The sequence below is a fragment of the Nelumbo lutea genome, chromosome 8, assembly GCF_056320005.1.
Source record: "Nelumbo lutea isolate HS-2025 chromosome 8, American lotus-T2T, whole genome shotgun sequence".
Lineage (NCBI taxonomy): Eukaryota > Viridiplantae > Streptophyta > Magnoliopsida > Proteales > Nelumbonaceae > Nelumbo > Nelumbo lutea.
Genome location: NC_142691.1, coordinates 56323197 through 56337997, shown reverse-complemented (window position 1 = coordinate 56337997; position 14801 = coordinate 56323197). Strand labels below are relative to the sequence as shown.

The 14801-nt window shown below is 38.5% G+C and overlaps 2 protein-coding genes across 6 annotated transcripts in view; one reads left to right on the top strand and one right to left on the bottom strand.

The window, feature by feature from the left end:
* LOC148844317 (glycosyltransferase family protein 28) overlaps window positions 1–4115 on the top strand; it is a 45476-nt gene extending 41361 nt beyond the window's left edge. For all 5 annotated transcript variants that reach the window (XM_088957828.1, XM_088957827.1, XM_088957829.1 and 2 more), the window contains 2 exons: window positions 2863–2959; window positions 3645–4115. In XM_088957828.1, the coding sequence (XP_088813954.1) occupies window positions 2863–2959; window positions 3645–3901 (354 nt within the window). In that variant the 3' untranslated portion in view covers window positions 3902–4115. The remainder of the gene's footprint in view (window positions 1–2862; window positions 2960–3644) is intronic.
* A 5270-nt stretch (window positions 4116–9385) lies between these two features.
* On the bottom strand, window positions 9386–14460 carry LOC148844316 (Ras guanine nucleotide exchange factor K). Its single transcript, XM_088959135.1, has 3 exons — window positions 13376–14460; window positions 12017–12284; window positions 9386–9822 (listed from the first exon to the last, which is right to left on the bottom strand). The coding sequence occupies exons 1-3, from the start codon at window positions 14336–14338 to the stop codon at window positions 9686–9688; spliced, it is 1368 nt and encodes a 455-aa protein (XP_088815261.1). The 5' UTR covers window positions 14339–14460; the 3' UTR covers window positions 9386–9685.
* Between the last annotated feature and the right edge of the window lie 341 nt (window positions 14461–14801).

The following is a 14801-nucleotide window of genomic DNA, read 5'->3' as shown; positions in this document are numbered from 1 at the left end:
AGAACTACGTTTACCTTTCCGTAAGGCAATGGGTAGATCAAGATCTGAAGGTTCAGCAATAGGAGCCATGAGAGGATCCACAGATGAGGTAGAAGCAGGAGGAGGGGCTGGTGTCGTTCGACATGTATACACTTGTCGGATCGGTGGTCGTTCAGTGGTGACCTGCACTGGATGAGGAGACGGGTCTACTCCAACAACAGCCTCTGGAACTGAATCACTGACAGGAAGAGAAAGAGGAGGTAAGGGTGAGGGCAAGGGTGCTTCATGACTGGAGAAGGGGACAAACTCAAAAAAGGTGACATCAGGGCAGACATAGCACTTTCGGGCAATGGAATTATAACACTTGTACCCTTTTTGAGTTCGAGAGTAGCCAAGGAAGACGCATTTAATTGAGCGTGCATCTAACTTGTCTATTCCAGGACTCAGATTATAAACAAAGCACAAAACCAAAGACACGAGGAGTTAATGGGAACGAAGATAAAGTGGAAAACAAGATGGAGAAGGGGGACCGACCATGAAGAATAAAAGAGGGCATCCGATTAATGAGAAAACATGCAGTGAGTACAGTATCACTCCAAAACCGTTTAGGAACATTCATGTGGTGAAGCATAGACCGAGCAATTTCAAGAAGATGACGATTCTTTCGTTCAGTCACCCCATTTTGTTGAGGGGTGAAAGCACACGAGGTCTGATGAATAATGCCATGCTGTTCTAAATACTGTTGAAATGCAGTAAGAAGGTATTCACGACCATTATCTGAACGGAGAACTTTGATTGGAACACCAAATTGTGTGCGTATTTCAGCATTGAATTTTTGAAAAATGGAAAATAATTCACTTATTTCTTTCACTAAGTAAATCCATGTTATTTTTGAACAATCATCAATAAAGGAGACAAAATACTTGTACCCATTATAAGACTATTTTGATTGGACCCCAAACATCTGAATGAACCAAAGAAAAAGGACTCAACATACGACTCTCAACTCTTGGACTGAAGGACACACGATGGTGTTTACCAAACTGACATGACTCACATCGTAAAACTAACAACTGACTCAATGATGGAACCAACATCTTGAGAACCTTGAGAGGTGGATGTCCCAGTCGGCAATGCCATTGTACTCTTTCACAGTTGTCTCTAACTTTACTTCTCAGCTACAAGCTGATTGATGTTGTTCACAGTTTGATATTTCAGCACCTATTGCAGCCTCTAAACACCACAGTGGAAGCACACATTTGTTCTTATTCGCACTACTGCTGACTTCACACACTTACGCCCCACATAAGCATTAGTTTACCATTCACTAATTACAAGTAGAGGTCCTCTTACAACCACTCAAGCACCACAACACAGCCAAATCTGCTGCACCTAGTTCAGACTTGTTTAACACACTTAAGAGGGCATTACACAACCACAAGGAGTTCGTCAAGGTCACTGCATTCTACCTTACACCACTCGGCCACTTACAGCAGCCCTAACACCATTCAACAACTTACAGCAGCCCTACACCATTCGGCTACTGCACACACAACCCTTCCTAGGGCAACAATGAACCTAGTTCTCTAGGTTCTACTCAATACTAACAGTTTCTTGTAGGGTTTCTACCCAGAAATATAAGTAACACTAGAAGAAGAGAGAACCAACCTTCATTTGAGAATATCAATCAACCATTCACTGCTGAAGTCACTTTCCTTGTTGAAGAAGGTTATGCGTAGCAGAGAGACAAGCTGTAATGTTTCTGACCTAGGGCAAACCAGTTCTCTCCATCGACTAACCAGAAACAAAGGTGAAGAGTCACGAACAATGCTGAGGTGCTTTACCAACTGACTTAGGTCAGGAGCATGGCTCTGATACCATGTTTCGACTGCTGCTACAGTAGTCCGAACAGGAAGAAGAAGAAGAAGAAGAAGAAGAAGAAGAAGGGTCTGTCGAAAATCTGATGGTTAACCCATCCAGTCGACCCCCTTAATCTATATTAGATTCTAATAATGTTTACAAAGACAGAAATGCCCTTAAGTGTGGGGCAGAGTAACTCTAATAACACTGCCACATAAGCAAGTTAATAAACAGAAGAAGACTAAACTACCCCTATTCGGTACATCTTAACAATTATATTTGATACTGTCAAAAGAATACATAGATCAGTTTAAACAGATTATACAACTTTTGGCTCCCATAAAGACAATGCCCTGATCACATCAAACAAACAAACCCAAAATAGATGCTCCCTAGACACCCCTCATTCACCTAGTGAATCTGTCAAACCATTTGCTGATCTGTTAACCCACTCGAGAGATCTCTACTTCGCTTACTAACTGCCTAATAACTCTCAAAGCTTATCCATATATCTAAATCCCTTGGCTGTTATTATTCATCCACCCTACTATCGGCATGGAGTCCCTTTCAAGTTCAACCTCCATGTGCCTGAGATTCAGCTGCTTATCTGGTCTTAAACTTTGCAATGATGCTGAGATTTCTGCTTGTGGGTCTCCATAGCCTATTGGACTGGAGAAATAGAGCCAAAATTGTTCCATGTCTATCCCTAAAGACTCCCCCAATGCTTGAAGGTCCAAGTGTATATTCAGTTGAGTCTTTTTTTTCTTCTTTTTCTGGTTGGCTATTTGTAGATTTCATTTGATAAAATTAGTTGTCTGAAGTTGAGTCCAAGGAGTTTTATTGGACCAAGAAAGCATTTACCTTTATAAGAGAACAATTTTTACTCTGTTAGATTTAAACATTTATCTGATCTAAACTAAGATGGACCTCCTTATATCTTCAGACATCTAGCTTGTATGGTAGGATTCAATATGTTGATTTGATGCTTAAGTCAATTGTCTTACAGATATTTCTTTAATGCAGTCTATAGGAGATGGATCCTTGGCCGTAGACTACTTTACTTTTTCATCTAGCATTGCTGAATATTTAAAATCAGCATCTCTTGTAATTAGTCATGCAGGTAATGTTTTCACATAAACTAAGTATGTATAAGGGATCACGGTATTCCACACTACTTTCTTAATGATACATGTTAGACATGTCAAACATGCTCATCAATCTGGCTGAATCCTAGCCCATGCTCATCAATCTGGAGCACCTAATAAATTGGTCTCACTTGAAGAGCTATTCTTTCCAGAAACCATCTTTTTCTATGCTGCAGCACCTTGTAGGATGATCAAGAAAAAGGGGGAAGTGAAACTCCAGTTTCAGTTCCCCTTTTTCCTTGGGTGTGGTGGGGTGTGGGAGAGGTGGTAATTGGAACTTAGTGGCTGCTAGGAGAAAATTGATTAGAATATATATTGTGCTTTCTATGTATATTCCACACGTTTGATAGATATTTATATTAATCTTGCATATATTTATTTCTAAAGAAAAATCTATGCTGCTGGATAGACATGCTACCAAAAGGACTTTGGTCAATCACAAACCCCTGTTTGATAAATAATCATCTGATTGGTTACCAATTTAATGATACCGGTTGATTGGTTAAAAGTTTTTCTAGTATCATATCGAACCCTTTACACTAATCTTGCATTTATACTAATAAGAAGAATATATAGAAGAATGTCATAAATTTAACTGGTTAATCTGCTAAATAAGCGTTCTTGAAAAAGGATCACTGAATAACCAGTGTTACCATGCAGGCTCAGGAAGCATATTTGAGACATTGCGGCTTGGTAAACCACTTATTGTAGTGGTGAATGAGGATTTAATGGACAACCATCAGAGTGAGTTAGCAGAAGAACTAGCAGAGAGGAAGCATTTGTTTTGTGCTCGCCCACAAACGCTGCACCAAACTATCGCAGGCATGGATTTGGAATCTCTCATTCCTTACCCACCTGGAGATGCCAGGCCAGTTGCAAAGCTTATAAACAGATTTTTAGGATTCCCGGAGGATTAAATTAGATGTAGAATTCTTCTTTTTCCCCCTTTCCAAGTTGTAAGTTCTCTTTTTTATACTGTTATGGAGGCTAAGAGATCTCAATGATCATTTGAAAAAGCCTTCCTCATTAAAAAGAAGCGAAGAAAAAAAATCCTTAAATAATTACAGATTGCAATATTTTTTGGTGAGTTCATCACAAATTTCAATTCCAACTAATAATTGACCAACTTAATTGCCTCTCCAACCAAAAGAATGAATGCTGGTTGTCTTATTGCAGGAGATTAAATCAGATTGTACTGGCAAATCATGGATAGTAGAAACGTTGGAGCATTTACAGATCCATGGATACCTGGTCTGCTCGGGGTAATACCAGGAAGAAAAGGAGCAAAGTCAATCTCCCAAGAATTCCAAGGTCCCAGTGATTTTGAGTTCAGATGGAACCTGGAATTAACAGTTATTAAAAGTGGCCTTTGAAGGTGGGACGATAACTCTATTAAAAGAAATAAGATCCAATAGAAACAGCCAAGAAAATGGGGTACCATGGAAGAGAAATAATACTCGGAACTATACAGTAAAATCAGCTTACAGGTCTTTTTGTTTTAAATCAGAGGCCACGGTCATTAGGATCACAAGTCAATACAGTGAATTTGGAAGACAGGCAGGAGTGTAGAAGCTAATATCATAATGGAGTTATATGAAAAGACGAGGTAGCAGGAGTCGCGTGCTGTCGAGTGGAAACTGTTGCAGAGGGAGAATATTTGTAGCATGCTAGGTTTTCCTACCTTTCACTGCCTTTTCTTTCAAACCAAACACAACATTAGAGAAAAAGAAGTGAATTGGATGGGGACACCTAGAGAAGAAAAATGGTTTTAAAACTGTCGTTCATCCAGGCGGTTGAACTATCCGACCGGGTACCAATTACCTATCCAGTTCTGTTTTTTTACTTGGCTTGGATTTTTTAAAAAAACGTTGAACCAGTCAATGAACTGTTGACTCAGATAGTTGAACCGCTAAATCATTCGATTCATACACAGTTTTCAGTTGGGATGGCAATGGAGCTGGTTCAGCTATTCAGGTAGGGTTTTGTAAATTCTAGACCCTCCCCCACCTTCAATGACCTCCCAACCTGTACCATCCCAAAACTTTGGTACTTGGGTTTTCAAAATCCAAAGCTTCTCTGCACATGAAAATGCAAAGCTCTCTCAAACTCGCATCTAATTTGAGAGGGGTGGGTTAAGTCCAAAATTCACGTATAATTTCCTGTTATTTTCTGTTACACAAACAATAAATAAACAAATTAACATGAATAAATATTAAAATTTCCAATTATTTGATTGAAACTACAAATTATTAATTATTTTTCACATGAAATTCAAGGCATTATTAAATCTGATACATACGATATAAAATTGTCTTATAATAATAATTTAATTATAAGTATTAGGGCTATTTTGGTAGATTCAATGTATGGGTTGGAAAGGTTGGATTTATACTAATACCACTCCCTATCCGTACTCATACAGGTTATAAAATTCCAAAACCTGTGCCTGCCTCAAAATCAATTCTTCAAATAAAAAAAATCCTAAATGAGCGAGTGCCCACTGGATAGGGAGTGGTATTAGGTTATTTTTTATTTTTAAATTTTAAAAACATCACTAAAACTGTTTGATCCACAAACCAATGGTCAAAACATTTTTATTTTGAAATCGATTTTTAAAACCATGAATAGAAATAAGAGAAATAGAAAGATGAGGAAAAATTATTAAGGGAACTTATAAAATTTATTAAGAACCCAAGAAATCTGCCTAAATATAACACCATGAACTAAGCCCTAGTTAAATTGATGGATGGTTGGTCTTGAATTATTTTATTTGGCACCTAGTAGACTAGTAGAGCTTTAAATTTTTTACTTGATTTGACTTTAGTCTTACAGTAAGAACGATGGATAAAGACAATGTTTGGATTAGGGTAGCATTAGGTGCCCGTTTGAGAGGGCTTTGCAAGGTAGACCTAGGTTTGTCAATGGGTCGGGTTAAAGGGTAAATTCAGCTTGACACGACTTTATAGGGTTAGATTAGGGTCAAGCATATTCGGTTTTAGGATCGGTTAGGATTTTGATTTTTCAATTTAAGTCGGGTTGGGGTTTTGGCTGACTCGCCTTGCCGGGTCATGATACTATGCATATATACAAAGTATTCTTTTATCATTTTGACTTCTATTAGAGTGTAAGTTTTATTTATATGTTGGTTTTGGTTTTCTTCTTCTTCTTCTTCTTCTTTATATAGGAAAAATGATACGTTAGAATTTATTAAACAGATTTCTACCTAAATTAATGGATTTCAGGTCTTCAAAGCATGTTAAAAAAATACAATTGAAATTCTATGGGTTAGGTTGGGTCAGTATCGGGTTAGATCCTATATGGTTGGGTTGGACTTGAAAATTATGTATTTTTAAGGCAGGTTGGGTGGGATTCAGGTTGGGGCACTGGAAGGTGAAAGAATGGTAAGATCCATCTAATGGACGTCATGAAGGGTGCGAAATGGGTGGGTGAATTTCAAAATTTTTTCTACATTCTTCCAATTGGGAATCATATTCCCTAAATTTAGAATACAATATTCAAGGATTCTACTTGAACCATAATCAAACCAGATCTGAACCAAAAGGAAACATGAATGGTTATACCTGATCCGAAGAAACAATATCTCCCAAAGTTGGTGTTCACGCCCAAAGAAGAAACCAAGATCCGCTCCTGCTGAAGATGACACAACTGTGGATGAAACGGAACCAGCAGGGTGCGTCCTACACTGGATCCTTTGCAAGAATCATCTGAAAACTTTGAACACCGAATCTTTTGGTCTTTCTTGCAAGACTGTTGTCAAGAACTGATTTCTTGACTTCCTATTGCTGCAAAGATCCAATCTTGCAATAGGGAATGGCGGCTGTTGGAGGAGAAATCCAGGGACGAAGAGGGCTGAACTGTGTCTCTTCTCTCTGGAGTCTGTGTGAGAGCAAATCTCAATTCGTAGGAGGTATCTCTTGCATACCAACCCTAGTTCGAAATCTGATATTTCTGTTAGGGTTTCTCCTCTTTCTTCTTGATTAAGAAACCTCCTAATTAGGAGTTATCCCAATCCAAATCAATATTTGGATATGGGGGTAATCTTAATCCTATCTGCATATTAAGTTAGTTTTCTTCTGATCTTATCAGGAGGTTACCAGATTCAAATCTAATTTGAATTTGGTCTCCTAGAGTGGATAAGGTTAAAGACCCAATCCTTTTACTAACATTAATCTCAGATTCGCCCCATGAATAGGTGGTCATATCAGCCCAGTTCGAAATGGGCTTTTGGCTCATTAAGTGTTCAGTGTTTAACTAGTTTCCGATCTGCTGCTCAGTTGGGCTTCTTTGTATGGCGTGGGACCCAAGCATTGATCTACACACCAGCCACATGGGTTCGGCCCAGCCGAATTCACTAAAAAACTCAGTGACCCCCCCTGAGCCCATCATATGGACCCTATGGGCCCAACACTTTCATTAAGTGGTCCCTAGGCTAAGCCATCTTATAAAAACCCAGGGACTGTGGGCAGGTGCAAGATTAACCCATAAGGTATTATCCTAAATGGTCTTACGCTTAACCTCTCAGCCCATAATGATCAAGCACTGCCCGACAAGAGAAACCTCTCCCTCGGCTGCAAGGAACAGTGCCGCACTCTCTTCTCACATGGACCCCGTGAATTAAAACCATTTGCAAACATTTTGAAACCGCGTATGTATTGTAAATATGCAGTTACGAATATATATATATATATATATTAATTTTGCAAAACAAAATTCCAACGATTGAAATCAACTGCCGACAGTTTGGTTTCCATGAGAGAGAGTGCCTTTCCCGATCATTACCTTTGTCCGACAAAGGGGCTGATCCTGTCACTATGATCACCCACTCAGATGAATTCAGACTATCCCAACATACCCAGGTTTTGATCCCTGCTAAGGATCTCACTGATTGGCATATCAAAGACAGCCCGATTCGGCATCTAGTGAAGTGTCATAATCGAGTCTAGGGGTCAGGTGTAACTTTCCAGTTTTGCCCATCTGTCTCCAAGGTCTAGGGCAATACTGGAATTCTGGTCCAGTTCAAGGATTCAAGTAATCCCATATTGCATGTGCCTTGGGTCTTACCTCGGTGGCCAAGACAGGCCATCCCAACATTTGGTGGCACACCAGTATCAGCCTTGGCAGAATAAATCTCCCTAGACTTATCCAATGGCTGTGAACGTTTAAAACTAACACGAGTCTCTATAAGTGTCTAGTTTTAGGGTCTTACACAAAATTATACCAAACAACATGAATCAAACATATAATTTAAATTATTTTCACTAAATAACAAAAGTACATCAAATCGGATTGAAGCTAAGGGTATACAAAAATTGTCTAATAGAAGGCTGGGTTAGGATTGAGAGAAACCCATGCCGAACCCAACCTGTTGACACCCCTAGGTGGACCCTCGTATAGAAAAGCTAGAGGTGATGTTTGGTAAAAAACCCAAAAATCCCAAATATACTTTAATCCAATTAATAAATCAAATTTTCAGTGTGTGGGGGGTTCATGCCTCTGCTAGAGAGTTAAAGAGAGTTTATCTCTCCCCTTTTGTAAAATTAATTATTCTGATTGATTATTGAAAGTTTTGTTATTGATAAAAAAATCAAAATTTCCGTGAAACTAATTACTTCGACATAACTCCATCAATGTTGAAACCCTTCAAAACAGGCTCCAGATTTGATGGTAAAAAAATGGAATTATCATCGATATGGGCATTTATTGGAATTCATCAAAATATTAACCATGTCAATGTTTGTTTTAACCAAAAATACAGGTTTAATCGTCTGGTTCGAACAATTCAACCGTAAATTTCAATGCCAATTTGAAAATGTTATTTAGAAAAGATGTGATAGGGGTCTGGCCTTCTAGTTCGGGTCATTTGATAGGGGTCCCCAACCCATTTTTTTTGGGGTCGGATCAGGTTCGGGGTTGGGTTGCCTTTTTACCATGATCACCGGAAAAATCCATAATAAAGGAAAAACAATGGAAAAATCCATGATCAAGTTCGGGGCTGAGTTTGGAAGTAGTACAAATGCAAATACGTACAGCATAAATACATATAAAATAATACAAAATATAAAATTTTGTACTCTACATATTTACATTTGTATTCCTTCTAAATTCAGCCGAAAGATTTTTGACCAATCAAAGCAATCCATGAATTTGGATGAATATCACATCTTTTATGATATCAGTTGATTGGCGATAAATTTTCCGGTATCATAATTGAACCCATTGATACCAAAAAAAAAAAAAAAAGTTGAGCCCATGACCATTTTATAACATTTTCCCTTTTAACCCAAAACCCAAAAGAGTAATGAATGCACCAATTTCATGGGTTAAAATGTGAAATCCTCCTCAATCTCTTATATACAAACTAAACATTGAGATACCTCAAGTTGAAAACTTAGACGAAATACTTTTTTTTTTATTTTTTATAATCAGGTGAAATACTTGACATATCAAAAAACAAAAGTTTTTTCAGTACACTATTACATATTAAATATCTAATTAAAAAAACTTTACTTATGATCTTACGCCTCCATCCCCCCCACCCACAAAACCCAAATAACGAAGCATAAAAAAGGTGAAAGCCCGTAGAAAAATTAATAACCAACTCAAAACAAGGTTGAGTAACTATCCCAAGTGTAGTCAAAAGAGTAGCATCTTTCACCCATCTTCCATAAAAAGAATTTTTCTTAGGAGAGAACGACAGCTTTACTTAATATCCATAATACTAGAGAAAATTCAAAAGCAAACAGTGTATGAAGTAATCCACGGTCAAGTGCAAATCCAAACAATGTGATCCCACCATTGTTGTGTTGCAAATATGTCACTGCACAGTACAACGCTTAATATTAATACCCATCTCTGTTAATCAAAATTGACTTAATATATTAAAATAGAGACATGGGTTTCCCTTAAACAATACCCTACCAATACTACCCTATCCTATGTTAAGAAACAAATGAAAAACAGCACATTTCTTAACCCTTTTGGCTTGTATGTTTGCAGTGAAAATCTGAACCAAATGCAAATTTTGCACCCTGTTCAGTTTTACATCCATTTGTTTGCAATTATGATTTTCACTCCTATCTAATAAAAAATTTGTACTTTTATCTCATTTGCACTCACTAACAGTGTAAATTTTGAGTTCCAAAAGCTGTTGCAAAATTTGTACTACTTTCTTCTTTTCTCAATTCTCTCTTATATAAAATGGGGATCCCCAAACAAACAACCCTTCTACTTCTCTATTCTCTTTCGTATAAGGTTGGAACCATATCATTTTACTTATTTTACTTTTCACAAACACCAGTACATGCATTTACACCAGTGAATAATTTGCACTGCAAACAAACAGAGCCTATGGAGAGTCCCTTCACTAAAAAGTTTGGGTGTTTATGATCCTAGTCCAAATGTCCAGCCCAAAGCGTGGCCAACCCACTTTCATGGGTACAGGACTCAGGACTGAGCCCAGCAATAGAAGATGATGGTGCAAAGTTCCTTCCATTGATAAAGTTTTTGGACCAAAAAAAAAATTGACCCATAAAGGGGACGCCCATCTATGGTCTTGGGTTGTATCTACCTGGGCTGTTGCATGTTGGATGGGTTCTCTTGATCCAGCCCAAAGGCTCACGGCCTTTCTAGTTTAGCTGTACATATTCGACAGCTTGGGCTGTTCCGATGCTCTCTCCTCCTAACACGTTATAGTTAGGGGTGGTGGATTTGAGTCGAGCCCAGTTGAATACTTAGCTATTTGACTTTGGCTCGCAAGAATACTATGAGGTTTGAGGTCGAGCTCAAGCTTGATTCGAGCTAGAGACTTGAGCTTGAGCTCGACTCGGTTCATAGCTCGCAAGTTCGAGTTCGGTTCAGCTCGAGCTCAATTATAAATAAAGTTTTTTTTTGAAAATTATATGTATATATATATATTTTAAATTTAGGCAAAAATTAAGAATTATAAAAATTATTTAATATTATATACAAAAAATAATTATAAAAGTATTATTATATATAATAAAATTGTTTATTATATACATATATTTATTTATATGTATGTATGTATATATAATAAAAATTATTTATTATAAGCTAGGCTCACGAGTCTAGTTTTATTGGGCTTGAGCTTGACTTGATTAGTAAACTAGCTTATATATCGAGCTCGAATTTGACTCGAAGCTCGGTTTAAACCAAACTGACCCAAACTTTTCACAAACCAAACTCAAATAAATTGTGAAAGTCTCTGACTCATGGCCACCCTTAATTATAGTCAACACAACCATACATCTAGTATCATTAGTAACATGGAGTTCATGTAGACCATTGTCAATTAAGGGGAGCCCTCGGCCCTCTGTACAGCATGTTGAATGTGCACAGCCAATTTTTTCTTCAAATTGGGGGCCTAATTGCCAAGTTCAGATTTGTTGACAAAGGATGAAAATATTACATGGATTGGGGTGTATAATATCGGTATTGATGCATTACATATATTTGGATACATCATACGAATGTATACCCATACCCTATTTTGATATTGAAAGTATTGGTATTTTGATCCTTGCTACTGACCATAAGACACTGACTATATCTTAGTCACAGCTGCACATCAGGAATATATCTCCATATTAACTACAATATAAACTATGAGAAATGTTCCCAATTTGCTGTTGTAAAGTCTTGTGGCCATCATCATTTCAGGATTATCTTAGAAATCCCAACCCCATCCCCGTCTCTATGAAAAATGGGGATCTTCGAATTTACTTTGCCCTGTCTTGGTTCTACTTGCAAATTGATTTTTTTAGTGGAGGCAGGTTTGGGGCTGGAATTAGAGCAAGGTGGACATATTCCATCATTATCCTGTCCTTGGTCATCAAAGTTTTGAATTTCCCCGAAACTAACCCGGATCGGCAGTCAAAAAACCCCGTCGATGAGGGGAGGGTGGGTTGATACTTGAAACCCAAGGGGTAGATCAAATACATACAAGAACATAAAAGAAGAAAAATACATACAAGAACATGAACATGACTCACCTAAAGCCTGCCTGGTCTGAGAAGAGGATGTGTCTTGGGAGGAGGGTATTGAGGCAAGAGTGTGTGATGAATGGTCGTCACTGGGGTCTGCATTGGCAATTGGCAGTAGGTTCTTCCATGCTTCTGATTCAGCAGCATTACAAGAAGTACATGTCACCACCATGTGCCATCTTGTTGCAATGCTTACAATCCCTTGTGCTCTATGAGTGATTCTTGCTGCTCCAAGTAGGCACAAGAAGAAACCACTTAGCTGCACTGCTGAGCACACCTGCAATTAACCCTCATCCACAAAATTAGTTAGAGCCTGATTCATTCATGCAAGGCTGGCGGAAGCTAATATTCATGATTACGCTCTTCTTTGATGATCAACATTACAAGTTAGATCAATATTTTAAGAGTCGACTTTCAAAAATAAAAATAAAAATTGGCCTAAAAAAGTCGTTATTTGAGTCAAATGTACTAACAGTTCAACTGCCCGGCCGGATCCACAGATCGCTAATCAATTCAATGGTTTAGGACTGAAAATGAAACTGGTACCCTAACTGGTTTCTGGGCCATTAGTGTTCAGGTCTACCACCATGCTTATACTGTTCAAATAACCTTTTGCAATCTTGTATTGAAAATATTTCTTCATGAAATGAAATAAAGCACATAAATACAGAGATATTCTTAATGCAAGGTTGACGATTTGACCATCTGGTTGGAATGAACATTCTATTTTAATAACAAAAATTAAAAAAATTAAAAATGACTAAAAACCGTTGAATGAATCAATGATTTGACTGTCTGTATCAATAGATCATTGATCAATTCAATGATTTTTGATTAGGGACTGGATTTGAGATTAAATGGAATTGATTGACTGAACGATTCCCAGGGCCGAATGGTACTACTGTCCGGGTCAACCGTTCGAAAACCATGGTTAGCTGTCATTGCACTGAATAAAGCCGAACTCATTAGGTTATTATATTTGAATCAAGAGCTGTCAATGGATTGGTCTGGTTCGAGAAAGAAAAGGGTGGATCAGTACCAAATCGATTATGAATCAATTCTATCAAATAAACCCAAAATCGAACTGATTATTAATCGAAATAAAATTATATTTATACCCAAAATTATATGAAATTTATCGTTTTAAACATAAAATGAAAACAAAAATTACAAAAAACATCAAAGTACACTATTATATATATCATTAGTTATATAATCTATTAGGGTTTTAATCTTTCGGAACAGCAAAAACCGGTCCCGACTCCAGACCCAAATGTTAATCAAAATTGACATAATCGGTTTGGTCGGTTCAATTACCCTTAACTCTAGAATGAAATTGATACTTAGAAATTGTTCTTGTGTCCTTACCACAACATCACCTGAATTGAAGAAACTCTTCTCAGATTTTGAAGCCAACGCCAGCATCAGAGCTCCCAATTGACTAACCGTGATTGTTACCAGACAGCCGATGATGAAGGAACGGTACCTGTGGCTGGTTACTGATAACTGTTTTCTGATCCTCATGTGTTCCCGGAATATGACACAGGAGTCTGACTCTGACCCACACCCCTCCAGCAGCTTGTGAAACCCTTCAAATCTAAGTATCTGAAGCTCGCAGGTCAGTCGGAACAACACGCAGACCAGCAAGAACACGCCCGTCCGGTACACCCACGAGACCAAAACTGCGATGAACATGATCGAATTTGAAGGGACTGAAGCGCTGATGTATGGGATTGACACGGTCACCGTCGAGAAGAATATTATCTTGTGGAAGAACTCGACGAAGAACGAAGGCAAGAGGATGAAGGCCAGGTGCCGGAAGGCCTTGTCCAGCTCCCGTGCATACCCACGTCGGACAAATGGAGAATCATCCTGCATCGCGTCAAGAAACAGGAGTTGCCGGAGACCATATCGCCGGAAGAAGCCGGATAGTGTGAAGAAGGCAATGGCAGCGAGGCCGGACTCCGGGAATTGCACCAGCTTGTTGAAGGAAATTGGGTCGTCGGCGGATGCAGTGGGCGGTAAGCGCACGGATAGAGAGCTGGCAATGGGGATTATGACAGTGAGCAGAACGAAAGCAAGGTAGGAGACAAACTTGCCGGTGCATGAAGAGTGATCGAGAGCACACCACTTGAGGCTTATTCGAAAATTCCGTAACTCATCGTAGATAGATGATTTTGATCGGGCATAGGCCGGCTGTAGGAGCAATGGAACAGTGGCCGGCGCCGTATCTGGTTTGTTGGGTTGGTCGGAAAATGATACATGTCGACTTGGAAACTCGACGTCGATGCGTGCGTCGCCGGAATTCATGGAAGGGTTGGTGGGTTCCATGTTGCAGGGAGTAGATAGATTGAAAGTAAATTAAGAACTAAAGATGGATGAGCTTTAATACTACAAGGCAGCTCGATTCAGGGTGAGATGGGTCAATGGGTCTCTCTGATTTCTTTTTTCTGGTCGAGAATAAATCAAGATTATTGCTTGAGAGCTAATTAATCAGAACAGACAAATGTCAATTTTCTGAGACAAAAGATTAAATTCTGGGGCAAGCCCTGAAAGCATGGAAAATAAGAGCTTTAGTGATTGATAAATGGCCAGTTAGAGACAGAGAGAGAGAGAAAGAGAGAGAGGAACCGGAGAATGCACGAGACTTGTGGCTGTGAAGAAAACTAAAGTTGATTCAAATTTCAAAGCAAGCAAGAAAGGAACTACTTTTTTTAAACCAAGGATTGATTATCTTTCCGGAAAGCTCTGGTTGTCTGTGAGGTGATGAGTTTTCTTTTAAACAACCCCAGAA